Raw genomic sequence first — 14,284 nt, 5'->3', positions numbered from 1 at the left:
AATGTAGGTTTTTCCTTTATATTTTGTACCTTTTTTAAAAAAAAAGGAAAACCTGCTGTCCTTCCACCATGAAGAAATAAGATGATGACACAGTTCTGATTTAGGAATTGGATATTAGAGATTGAAGCCTGTGAGATGATAGGTGCTGGAAAGACTCTGTGCTACAGGAGAGTTTCAGTCCTTGAGGAGGCTCACCAAGGACTGTGGTGATTGTAAAGGACAAGGCGTGGCACTGTCATTAAGGTCTGGACTGTAAAGAGAGCTAGTCAATATTGTGGTGTTTCCTTCATTATTTTACAATCCCATTTGAATTAAACGTGCTAAAATCCAGCAGGCAGTAAATCTGCATTTCTTGAAAAAAATAAATTTAGAAACGATTTGCAGAGGAGGTTGGATTTAGTGGAAAGGTCAGCCTTCTTGGATTACTTCTGATAGTCTGGTACAAATATTGGTGAAAGGATATAAATCTACTGTAAAATGTAACTTATGAATATTTAGCCCATTGTTCCCAAAAATCTTTTATTAGCTTATTTACCACGTGGACTCGGGAGACTACAAACTTCCTTTTCCTACTATAAGTTACACAGACACTACATGGTATAATGTATATTGTCTTTGGACAAGCTTTTAAACATTTTTTAGTGATATATTGAAGTCATGGTTTTGAACTGCATGATGGCATCAGAAGATGAGTTTAAATCATTGCTCCTTCTCCTTTTGAATAACCAGGTTTTCGTGGTCCATAAAAAAGTAAATGATAGTGCGTATCTAATACGGGAAATCAGATTGTAATACATGCAGCACTTTGTGTGCTACACAGAAAGCAGGCAGTGGTGGTGAAAATGTTTTCCCTCACACAAAATGCCCACACAGTGCAGGTTCCTAGGAAATGATGTGCTTTTGAAGACAGTGACTTTCATGTTTGGGATCTCAGACTGAAGCTTCAAACTTAGATCTTCTGTGACCAGGAAGGACACAGTAGGCACCTGGGAAATTGGCGTACGTTTACCCATGTCCCCAACCCTAGACATGAAAATCTTCCAGTTATATCTGGAAGGTAAGGAATGGGTGATTTTTTTTTTCCATAGTTTTTTTCTTTTTTTCTTTTTTTTTAAAGCAGAGTTTATAGTTGACAAGTTAAAAGATGTTTTCTGTTTTTTCTTTGGGCCAGAGAGGGGCTTCTTTTTTATTATTATTATCTTCAGATTCTTCAAGACTTTCAGTTTTTAACTTTTGTGTTAAACATAGTTATGAATGGATTAGCTTTAAGAATTTTTTTTTGACAAAATGCTCATTTTAAGTGTCTAGTAGATTTGTTTGTGTTACAGAAACCTGTTTTCTAAATTGGCATTCTTGTTTGTTTGTTTTTTTTTTACCTCTGTCTGGATGTGATTAATTCTTACAAAAATAACATTCATCTGCAAAGTGGGAGAGTTTTTGCACATTTAAAAAAAATCTTTCGGTGAAAAAGTACATATGAAAATCTTTTTCTCATAGCTAACCTATTATCCAGATTTTCCAGTAGTTGTGGTTAGCACTATTTTTTTTTTAAGAGTTATTTTCTTCCACCTTTTCCTTATATACCTTTGTTTTTATTATTGCTTAGTATTTTCCTGGAATCCTTGTTTTAAAATACTCCTGAATCTGGGTGTAGCCCAGATACTTGAGCATGCCTCCAGTTGGAATGACTCTTGAACTCCTATGCATTCTCCTCATCAGCTTGGCCAGATAGACTTCTTCTGTCATTGTGATTGCCAGTAATGCTTTTTACTTTATCTGAACTCTTCAACACATATTAGCCTGGTTTTGACATTGAAAGCAAAATGGAAGAAATCTTATACCAAAATCATCCAAAGCTGCTCTCCCTGTGAATTATGAGATGTGTATTAATAAGCCATGTTTTAGAGTCATTTTGTAACCCTAGAACACTTAGTCTGTTTTTATTCTACCATTAGTATTGACAGGTAGAAGTACCTGCAGTCAGAGACCACCAGGAACATACCTGTAGTTGAACAAGTTGGATTTATTACACCTTGCAAGCAAAGAATACAGACCATAAGGAACCATGGGGTATCTCAGTAAGAGGGTGTTATAAAGATTATATTATAGGATTTGGTATATTATAGGTAATGGGGTTGAGGGTTCAAGGAAGTGAGGGCTATTACTCTTTAGCATAAGAGATGTTTTGTATTTTGTAGGTTGTGCAGGGCCTTGTTTTTGTCTCACCTCATTGTGATCTCAGAATGACTTAATTTGATATAGATGTTTAGTGAGATTGTCCAGCAGGAGAACAGAATGGTTTAGCTATAAATGTCAGATCAGTTTGTAACAACACTGAGACTTAGCTGTGAGCATCAGATTAGTTCTCAGAGTTCAGCAACTGCTTTCTTTTCCCTTTCCCTCCTCAATAGCATTTAAGTTCAACTGGCCTCTCACTTTGTAGGGACCAGCTGGGGGAGGTCAGGATTTAATAGCAGTGACATATTGGGTCTGTTACTTGAACAAGCTGCCATGATGCTGACAGGTATATTTTTACAAAACTGAGCAATCGGGAAGCATGCCAGTTTTCAGCTGGCTAGAAGTAGTTACAGGCTTCCCCCCCATCCTAAAGTAGGACACAGTTTGCCTATGGATGCACAAAATAAATCGAGACAAAGTACAGATGCTCACAGATACAGTTCAAAGCTACCATGGCTTGATGCTGAGTGTAGTTTCTGGGCAGGGAGCTTGGTGGCGCCACTCTTATTGCTCAGGGTGTCCACTGCCTCTATATTGGCTTTGCTGCAAAACAAATGCTTTTTGCCTGTTTTTGTAAAAGCAGAAATCCTCTTTGGATTTCTTTCTCTTAGAAAAAAACAGGTACAGGCATAACTTGTTTTATTGTACTTCGTTTTGTTGCACTTCACAGATAGTACATTTTTCACAAATTGAAGGTTTGTGGCATTCCTGTTTCAAGCAAGCCTAACAGCACCATTTTCCAACAGCATTAGTTTTTATTTAAGGTAGGTACATTTTTTTTTGACATACTGCTATTGCACATTTAATAGACTACAGTATGTGTGAACATAACTTAAGTACTGGGAGACCAGGAATTCATGTGATTTGATTTATTGCAATATATGCTTTATTGTGGTGGTCTGGAACCGAACCCACAGTATATTGGAGGTATGCCTGTACTAAAATAGATCTTTCATAAAAGCAAAGTGGTGTAAAGTGAACTTCGGGAAAGCGGGAGATGCCTATAGTGGGTAAAAACATATTCTCTTTAAGAAATAAGATGAACAAATTTTCCTGAATCTCTCTGGGGATCCTCAGGTTTATTTTACTAAATTTAGTGTTTAGGGATTAGTTTTTTATACTTAAGGAGTTCTTTACATCCAGGAAGAGGCAACTTTATTTTCTGTGTTGTCTGTGTTAATATAGTACATAACAGTATACATCAAAGGGATTTTAAAGATTTCTAAGACTTATAAACACTGTTTAAAGCCCTACAATTAATAATGATAATAGCTGTAAAATTCTTTATGAACTCTCACATTGACTTAAGGCAAAAAAAAAGGACCATGTTTTGAAACTCCACTCTTATTCATGTACATCAAAGGTCACTGAAAAGATATTCGTATTTATTCATTTATTTAAATAATTGCTGTGTACTGTTGTGCCAAGCTAGGTGCCAGGTCCTAGGTATGGAGGGAGGGAGTCAAGCAGTTATTGTCTTCACAAGCAATACAAGTGATAGCTGGAGATTTTTGGTTTAAAAGCATCACTTTTAATGGTGTCTTAATTTCATGTATATTCTAAAGTAAGCACTGCATTAATGCATTACAGTGCATAGAAAAATATCCCTGTAATTAATGAGGTAGTTCTTATCATTTTTGTGATTTTAAAAGTGGTAACTTTTTAAAACCAGATATTTATGGAGCAGCTGCTCACACAAGTCTGAGATGATCTTTTTAAAATGTGAAGGTCTTCAGAACAAAATTTGTCTCCTAGGAAACTGCAAGATAGGCTTCTTCTGTTGAGTCTTCACCTTGAATAATAAACTGAGAGTATTCTTAATACTGAATCTTTTTATCATTTGGTAAGAACTGAGTAAGTTTTAATACTAGAAAAGTTTTGTAATTAAGACTTGACTATGGGTACTTATTAAAAGTATAGAGCACATTTGGATAGTGTCACATGATTAGAGAATTCAAAATGTCTAGTTCCATTAGATAAGCAAGACACATTGTAGGCAAACCAGTCTCTTTATGTGGTACTACTAGCTTTACCATTGGTCTATAGAATTTTCCTATAGAAATAAAGAATATAATCACATTTTGTCATTGAAATCTTCATGATAGCTTTGAATGTTTATGAAAATCTCAAAAACCTTTAAGAAGGGATTTAGATTACAAAATTTTTGGCATCTTGATGCTTTTAGTAGAGCAGTAGTAGCATTAGAATATGATTGATTTGGGCCAAATGTAGATGCCAGAATACATCTTCATGTAATTTAGGCACAAAGGTTTGTGGTACATTCTCTTAATTTAAAGTGTCCAGATAAGGTTTTGTAATTTACAGTTAAATCTATCTGGGCAGCAACACATTTTCATGATCCCCGCAAAATTCACTCTTCCTTTTATTTACTGTAACCAATAGATTTGCATTTATGTTTTCTTTGTAACTATCCACTTACCAAAAGGTTTGATGTAGAATAGTACCAGTTTACTATGTCTTTTTATAGTCAATGATGCATGCAAGTGTGTTTGTAATATGTTATTTTTTTTCTATAAAAAAGGGAGGCGTAAACTTTTTGTTTGTGTATTGTTATGTTAAAAATATAGGGGATTATAGGAATTCGCTGGTGATCCAATGGTTAGGACTCTTCGCTTTCACTGCAGGGGGCACGGCCTGGTTCAGTCCCTGGTCGGGCAACTAAAATCCCACATGCCACGCAGCATGGCCAAAAATAAAAATAAAAAATAATAAAGTATAGGAGAACATAGTGTAATTGCTGTTTACAGTGGTTAAGTGACAAGGAAGAAGAAATCATTAATGTTGTCGAACCTCTTCTCCAAAGCTGCTCCAAAATTCTGGGTACAGTCGTAGTTCCTACTTGGGCAACTTTTGTTTTTCGTCTGGGGTACTTTAAACCTGAGAGCAGCAGGTCTGGCTTTGAATCCCAGCTCTGCTACTGGGCAAGTCGATCTCTCTCAGTACACGTTTCCTCCTCTGTAAAGTGGAGCGAATGATACCTACCTCACAGGGTTGTTGTGAGGGTCCCAGAAACACACAAAAGAAGGCACTTCTCATGTTGCAGGCATGAAGTAAATGTTGCTTAAGTCATACATGTGCAAGGGAAGATGCAAAAAGCATGAAAGGTGTAAAGAAAGTAACACATTTAAGTTAATTTGGTTTAAGATGAGGTTGGAATTGATTAGGAAAGATATTATAAAGCGTTTTTACTAGATCAAGAATTGGGATAGGTTGTCATATATGATTACCCTATTTCAGTAGTGATTCTTAGGTTTAGAAGTGTCATTGATAAAATTAATTGTATTGTAAGCCACATTTAAATAAATAACATTATATTGAAATGGAACTATGACTTATTTTTTAAAGCTTTATTTATAAGTCCTCATACTTTATTTCCACTGTCGTCTCAGAACCACAGCATTACCTTAAGGCAGTAATTCACTCCTGCCATTCCCCATGCATCGTCCCCAGAGTTTCGTTCTTTTCCTTTTTTTGGTTGCTTGCTTGATTGGTTTTTGAATAGATAATACATGTGAATCTTTCCTGAGAATCACTAGCTGTTTTTTGAGTTCTAGTTAGGTAAATTCATATTTAGTGAATATAAGATATACTAAGTTACTCTATAGATACAGCAGAATATTCTTTCCATTGCTACTTTTTACTAGGTTTATAATATCTTGAAAGACTATAAAGGCCAAAAAAATGATATATCTCTATGGTGTGAGTTATTTGGGCATTTTAAATAGACATTTTAAGTAAGATCAAATCACTTGCTCCATTTCTAGCAATGTGGTCACATTATAAGTTCTTATTCTACTTTTTTTCAGTTTTTGATTTTCTCCATTTATAGTTGCCTTTTCTAGAAATGAGTAGTAAAAGAAAAATCATTCTTCAAGCACAGTTAAGGTTGAGAAACCTTCACTCTGCCACATTACTTTGATTTTGTGTTTGGTATGATGGCTGAAGATGAGAAAGACCAGAAACTGGCAACTTTTTGGTCCCACACACCCCAGCATCACACTGGTGCCACAGAGCACAGACAGGTAGTGTTGCTGCAGATACCTGGCTGACTGGCATTCTCTCTCTGGGAAACACTGATGACACAACTTAGTGTGGTTGACTGGCAAAGAAATGTATAAACTGTGGTCATATGTATACACAAATGTGTTCAGAATACAACCAAGAGACTGAAGTCTACTATCAGTATGCATCTTTAAGAAGTGTTCTCACTAGTTAAAATGGGTTTACGTTGATTTTTCTATACCTTGTCCTATCACCAGAAAGCTGACAGGTGATGAATACAAATGCAGGCTGGCTTCATAACAACTACTGACCTATATGTGGGTATCATTTGCAACCTTGGCTTTATTAGCAGCACCATTCCCTAACCAATCAAGCTGAAGACCACATGCAACATTAAGATGCATTTTTTTCATCAGTCATGCATGACGACCAGTAAATTCTGTGTATCACGTGGAGGTGAGATTTGACGAGAATTGTAATGTCTGGATTCACACATTCCCACCATGTGCCATATGGAAGGGTGAGCTCTATGGTGCATCAGTGTTGGGGGAAAGGAGGGGTGGAAAGGTAAGGAAAGTATTGGGTGGGATTAATGTTGAAGATGTTTTCTTGAGAATTTCCTGCCTTTTACAAAGGTAATAAACATTCATAAAAAGTTCAAACACTTAGAAGTCAGTGTCTTCCCCTCACTGTTTCCTCTCACATTCAGAGGTCATCACTATTCCATTAATAGTCTGGCGTGAATGTTTCTACAACTCTTATGCATATACAAAAAGATATTTTTAAAAACTACTGAAATGGGATTATACTACACATATTCTTCTGCTGTTTGCTTGTTCTCACAACACAGTATATCATGATCATCCCTCCGTGTCATTACTATTCTAGTCTTTTTAAGGTAACTGCTCTATAACATTACATAGCATGTATCTACAACAGCTTATTTTACCATTCTCATTGATAGACATTTAGGATTTGCGAGGAGTGTTTACAGAGACAAAGTTGTGCACTAAGTTTCATTGTACCTTTATATTTGTTCCTATTTGCATAAAACTTCCTTTGGAATAGAATCCTAACAGTAAACTTGGTGGATCAGAGTATGAACATTCATACTTTTAGAAGATACTTCTGTGTTGTCCTCACCATCCTGGAGTCATTAATGATAAAGCTTAAGAGTGTTGTTTTGGTCCAGCCAAAAATTCTAGAGGTACTGTAGGCTTAACATTTGAGGAAATTTCTACCACTTAAAAATGTTATTTTAAAAACTTATAAATAAAATGCACATATAGTAAAATCTTTTCTCCAGCACCATAGAGGGATGGAATTCGGATAATCCTTTCGAACTAATTTGTTTATTCCTGTGGTTATCATCAGAATTTAAAGTATTTATTGGTATATGTGCCCGCACAGTGTCTCTTTACTTCCTATCATGAAAGGTGAGGAATTTCAAGTACTTAAACCACCAGCCTTGCCTTCTACCATCTGGGCTTTGTTATGAATTGTAGTTGTTTTGATAAGTTTCCCATATAGCTTTAAATGTTGTTAGTGCTTTATTTTCTGGGGCCACCAACTTCAGGCAACATTCCTTGACTCACCATTATGTTACCTAAGGAAACCTATGCCCCTCAATGTCTCCTACTTTTCTCCCTTCTCTCTCTCTTTATTTAAAATAAACACTGCCAAGAATTTTTAACCGAGGGTTCAATTCTAAAAAAAATGAAACCAACAAGTAGAATTGTGATTATGAATGATCCTGTTGATTTCAGAAACAAGTAGTATAATCAGGTTTATAATAAACTGCGGCAGTTAAAAGCTGTCGTACTTGAAGAATGTCAAGATCAAGTGAGATTGTTTTCTTAGATTGATTGTCCTATAAACTGTTGACAGTAATGCCATAATTTAGTTTGCTTTAGTTTTTCTTACAATTTCTAATTACTTTTTCTTCTTTCTTAATGGTACTAAAAGCCTTTATCATAGCAAATTTTTAAATTTTAGTTTTTCAGTTATAATAAATGGATTTTATTTTTATTTTTGAAGCTATTCTTCACCTGGTTCTCTGACTTTCTGCTCTAATATGGACTAATTGTCTTCTGTGCCTGTGACTGCAGTCATACTGGGATTTCTTTGCCTTCCCCTGTAAAGTCCACTCTTTTTGTGTTTTTTGTTTGTTTGTTTTGGTTTTGGTTAAAAATATACCACCTCACCCCACCCCCAAACCCCCACCCCTGAAACAGTGCTTGAGAGGTAAATTTCAAAATTCTTTTGTCTGGAGGGGTCTATAATTTGCCATCATACTTGACTCATAGTTAGGGTTTCAAATTCTAGGTTCGAAATCCTTTTCCTTCAGAATTTTGAAGGCCCCCAGTATCTTCTGTCAATTCTTTGCTAATGAGAAGTCATGCTATTCCAGTTCTCATTATTTTGTATGTAACCTGGTTTTCCCTTCTGAATGTTTTTTAAATGGTCTCTTTTTCTGTGGACTTATTATTTTTACTGTGGGTATAGATTTTAAACTTCATCTTCATTGGCTCACTTTGATTTGCAATCACAAATCTTTATTCCATTCAAAGGATTTTTCTTCTTTCTTTGGTTATCATTTCCCATTGTTTCTACTTGTCTTATAGAACCTGATATGTGAATGTCAGACCTCTTGGAGCTATCTACTGTGTATTACCTTTTCTTTCATATTTTCTGTTTCAGTCCTTTTCTCCAAATTATTGGGAGATTTCTTCTATTTTACCTTCCAGAATATGATCTTCAGTCATTCACAATCTGTTATTCAGCCCTTCTGATGAAATTTTTGTTTTATCCACTGCATGTTTAATTTCCAAGACCTCCTAGTGGTTCTCTCGTCTTTTCATTTTTCATAGTGGCTTGTTTTGTTGTTTGTTTGTTTTTGAAATGCATATACCGTTAAAACTTTTAGCATAGTAATCGAGGTGTGTGTGTATGTATGTATATGTGTGTTTAGTTTGGTTGGGTCTGTTGTTTCCATTTGTTTTCCCTAGAACCACTTGATCTGTTTCTTTTTCCTGGTCTTTATCTTTCCTCCTGTTTGACTTCTCTCAAATGTCCAGTGATCCTTGGTTGGCCAAATATTTGAAGATCTGTGTTGGTTAGTATAAGTAGCTGTCTGTCATTTCTTTTGCAGTTGAGTAAGTTCACTTGACCAAAAGACTCCTCTGCTTGGTAATAGACCTCACTATAGGCTCTGTGTGCGTGTGTGTGTGTGTGTGTGTGTGCGCGCGTGCACATGCGTATGTATGTAGTGAGCTGGGTGGGGAAGGACAGTCTTGGTGTAAATGGGCAACTGCCACAATTGCCAAAGTAAGAAAGTCAGAGTTGTATTCTGGGGTGGAGTGCTCGGGTTATTTCACTCCTGATGGGTGAACTACCCTCTCTCCTCTCTCTCCCTCCCTTTTCCTCCTCCTTTCATGTCTCATCTCCCCTCCTCTTTCTTTCCTCTCCCTTCTCCTTTCCTTCCTTCAGAGTCATTGTGGCTTTGGCACAAGTTTTGTGCTGCTTTGCTCTCCAGCCTTCAGGCCTGTTCTGGGATTTCTTCCCAAACTTTTGCTTTGTTCAGAAAGCCATTGTCTGGCTTTAGCTGAGTGCAGCTGTCCTGTGTAAATGGGAAGGCAGGAGGAGGGGCCTGGACAAGTTGCTCTGTGGAGGCTTCAGTAATTACCCTCATTACAGCATCACAGCCTTTGTCACGGAGCTGTCCTGGAACCTAGAGTCTTTTGAAGGCCCCAGCAGCTCTTTGTGTGGTTTGTGTTTTATTTTTCTGCTCTGGCTTATTCTTCACTGAGCCCATCTATTTTTGGAGAATGCCCACATTTAGGTTGAAGTTTTTTGAAATTTTCATAAAGTTTGTGGGCAGTGACAGTCTTGGGAAATAAGTGCATCCACTGTAAATCTTTCAGAGTAATTTAGGAAGGGGCTTGCATACATAATTTCACTTTGTAGTAAAATCATGATTTATTTCAAGACTCAGTTCCTTCTTCACATTAGTGACCTTGAGACAGTTTCCCTTACATCCTTCCTGGTATCCTTCCTACTTCTATCGTTTCTCCATTTCTTAAGAAATATTATGCATTTAAGTTTTTAATCATGTATTGGTAGTTTAAGGTAATCCCTGGCATTTGGGAGAATTTAGAGGTAAGTGATCAATTAAAATAACTGAAAGACGCTTAAGTTAAACCTAGTATTTTTTCTGTAGGCTTCTTTTTTTCTGGAAATGAGTTAATATTCTTTAAAAATAGAAAAAAAATGTGGAGAGAATTTTCAGGCATTTACTTAATATAAAGAAAGTGATTGGTATTGTCTCAGTATTGGAGACTGCATTTTAGTGGAATCAGTAGTATTATCTGTCATCAAAAGTATTACCTGTCTTTCTTAGTTACTTAAAACACAGTCAGAATAATATAATAAAGGCAGTAATGGCCCCCATTGCAGGTTTTCCAGTCCTGAGAGAGAAATGGCATTAGATAAGTCTAATACTTAGGTTGGACGTTGGTAATTAGAACTCAGTGTTCTTTTTTCTTGGGCCATTTGAAGACTGAAATTTAGCAAAGTCTTAAGTCTCACTTTTGGGAAGTACTTTCAAATCAAGCCATTTTCTGCTTTCTCATACTCTGTTCATGGTAGTGACAACTGTTGCTGAATAACTAGCTATACATGGAAATCTCTGTCCTTACGGTGAGCTTTTTCAGGGCGGAAGTTGGATCAAAATACGAGTTTTAAAAATTTGACTATTCAAAATGAGTGCTAGGCATAATGCTAAGTGCTTCATACATTTCATTTAATTCCTGAAACGACCCACTGATTAAGCAATCCATTTTGCACATGAAAATAAAGGCTTAGCAAGGGTTAAGTAAATTTATATGTAAGATGGTAAATGACACCTGAGGTTTAAACAGATCAAGTTTTTACTCCAAATCTTTTTACTGTTAACCATTGTATAACACATGAGCACTAAACGTAGTACCTATGTGAATTAAATTATATTTAACATAACCTTTCCTTGATTTCAAATAAAACTGTTCTGACACTGTACCTGTGCGCCTATTGAACAAAGCAATCTCGTGGTCATTTCTTCCAGAGGCAAGGAAGTATAGTAGATTGTGTGTGGAGATGAGAATTTTTGTGATTCACTCTTGAAGTTGCTCAGAGAGGAGCAGGAAATAAAACACTGATCTGTTTTCCTAAGAATGCTTCTTTTTTTTTTTTTTTTTTTTTTTTTGCTCTCTGGGCTTTTCATCACACTTTCATTCAACAAAGTACAAAAGATGGCAGATTTCAAAACACATGCACCAGGAAGTAATGGTATTCTTTATAATATGTTTAATTTGAGCTGGTTTGGATTTCCTTATAAACATTACTTGGTTTCCACATTTCTAGAATGGTTAAATTTCTTTTTTTTTTCTGAGATCTAAGGGCAAAATTTTGAAAATTTATTATCCGTCTTCATTTCATTTATAATGAGGCTTTGGCTGGATTCAGAATTCTAGATTCAGTTTCCCATGCCACTTCAGCACTATCAAGATTTTGTTCCTCTGTCTTCTTGCTGCCAGTGTTTTGATGAGAAGTATTATGGTAGTTGTATAATGGCCCTCAACTGGAATTAGCTGATATTTTTCTCATGATTGGTTTTGGTTTTATGGGATTTGGGAAGGAGGATCACAGAGGTAAAGTGCCATATTTATCACATCAGAGCAAGCGATGTGTACTATCAACATGACTTGATGTTGACTTTGATCACCAGCTGAAAGTGTTTGTCCAAGTTCTCCTGTGTAAGGCTACTCTTTTTCCCCCTCTCCGTACAGTTCTCTTTGAGAGGAAGTTGAGAAGCACAGCCCACACTAAGGGGTTGGGAATTATGCTCCACATGCTTGAGGGTGAACCTAAGTTATTTGGAATTTTCATGTATGAGAGATTGAGCTCTTCTCCCCCTCTTACTGATTTATTATTTATTTATATCACTGTGGACTAATGGATATTTTATTGGAATATATTTTCACTATGATGGAAACTAGGTAATATGACCAGCTCCCAGCTGAAGTTTTCTCCATTATCTTATTTCTGCTTTGAAACAGAAATGAAGATATTTATCAAGATCCACTTGGAGTGTAATGCCACATCAAAATATTCATTTGTAGAAAAAGTTCTTAGTTGTAGTTAGAAATTACACTGTCTGCTGGGAATCATGTGATATACACTTACTCCCAGAAGTTTTTAGGGGTTCACATAACCTTTTTGTTCTGATATGGTTAAATTTCTATAACTTTGCCATTGTTACCTTCCTTTCTTCTAAGAGGTGAGTAGTAGTAGATGAAGAGGATTATGTAGGGAACCACATTTACCAAATGTGTGCAGGCATGCCCAAGAAGACTCTGGCAAAACTCAGAGATTCAAAGTACAGTTGATGCTGTGATTGCCACGGGGTTAATTAATTCTACTTTGACCAGGATTATGTGTTGCTTTTATGTATCTAAACTTTCAACTTAAAAAAACAGTCTCCTTAATATGTCCAGCTAGGTGAATCATATTTTTACCTTGTTTTCAGAAGGAAAGCTTACCCTAGAAGTATCCTAAAGTATCATTGTAAATGGCTTAGCTTTTTCTTCTTTATTAGGAGTTTCAATCATGACTTCTCTTCATTCTTGGCCAAAGTATCTGCTGGCACTAATAACTTTATTATTAATGTCTCATAGGTACTGCTTTTTCTGGTAGTCCTCATACTTTTAAAGGTTTTTTGGTTTTACATTTTTTCTAATTTTTCAAGTGATGCCTATATGCTTTTTTTTCTTGACGCTTTAAAAGAATATTGTACCATCTGTATATTACAATTGAATTATGAACATGTGCAGAAATGTTTACTAGAGAAACTTTGACTGTAATTACACACACATACACACCAGTGAACCCTTCTTGTAACGGACTTTGCTGCTGGTTTCTGCGTAGTGTGGGACACCAAGTATCTCCCATCTCAGACAAATGGCTGAAGTGCTTTGTAATAATATTGGTAGTTGACATCCAGCAATTGGGGGAGTACAACAGCAATGAGGCTGAAAGAAAATTTGGTTGTTGCATTCCTTCCCTTTAATCTTCTTTGATTAAATATTCTCCAAAGTAGGCTTGTGTTTTTTTGAATACTTAAAATTTTTAATTGGACTCAGAAATTGTATTCTTAGTCATATATTCATAATTTTTTTTCACTTTATGCCGGAAGTAGTTACATGGCACAGATTTTATGAGATGTACTTTAATTTCAATTTTTAACATACTTGACAGTTTCTTTTCGGTCAGCCTTTGTCAATACCATGCAAATACATGGTACAAATAAATAGAAACCATTTTACTTGCATATGCAAATTAAACATGTAAGTTAACTAGAAGATTGGCAAATTTATGGTGTGTCTACCTCCTATTCCATATGAGGTTTTTTATTTGTATGCTGGATGCTCTTCTGACACCATATGTTTCACAGTTTTGTATAACACTTTTGTGTTACTGCTCAGCTCTGTCAAATCCCTACATTTTGCATACTTATTTCTGAATTTTAAAAAGAAGTACACATTACAGATACGGTTTAAGGTCCCTTTACTTGCTCCTCTCCTGCTCCAGAGGTGTCTGCTGACCTGAATTCAGATTCATCATTGCCAGACCACATACTAAGCTAGCATTTCAAAATTTCACAGATTGGTCTCTTGAGAGACTTGGGAATATTCTGAGAAAAAAAAGACTCATGGTCAAATTCTCACCTACAGATTTGTAATTCATGTTGAAAGCACTGAAGGCTCTCAGACATGGAAAGAAACCTGTCAATTTTTAAAATTCAGCATTGCCCAGCTATTTGACCAGGAAACCCTTCACCCATGATTCTGTGCACTGTTGTTGTTTGAAATATGCTTTGTGTAAACACTGCCTAAAGGTGTACTCTTTCCAAAGTTTATTTTCCATTTAATTTTATAGTTTTTTAGTAATATAACTTTCTAGATTTAAATGACAAAGATAGTAATTA

The 14,284-nt window shown here is 35.9% G+C and overlaps 1 protein-coding gene across 8 annotated transcripts in view; it reads left to right on the top strand.

Annotated features, from left to right (window-relative positions):
• WDR33 (WD repeat domain 33) overlaps window positions 1-14,284 on the top strand; it is a 109,679-nt gene that overhangs the window by 64,600 nt on the left and 30,795 nt on the right. The window contains exon 9 of one of the 8 annotated variants that reach the window (XM_057746807.1): window positions 1,956-5,546. The exons of the other annotated variants lie outside the window; for them this stretch is intronic. Coding sequence (XP_057602790.1) covers window positions 1,956-2,008 — 53 coding nt within the window. The 3' untranslated portion in view covers window positions 2,009-5,546. Of the gene's footprint in view, window positions 1-1,955; window positions 5,547-14,284 lie in introns of those variants that run through there. 8 annotated transcript variants of the gene reach the window in all.

This window comes from Hippopotamus amphibius, chromosome 8 (assembly GCF_030028045.1).
Source record: "Hippopotamus amphibius kiboko isolate mHipAmp2 chromosome 8, mHipAmp2.hap2, whole genome shotgun sequence".
NCBI classification, from domain to species: Eukaryota; Metazoa; Chordata; class Mammalia; order Artiodactyla; family Hippopotamidae; genus Hippopotamus; species Hippopotamus amphibius.
This window is presented reverse-complemented; position numbering and strand designations above follow the sequence as displayed.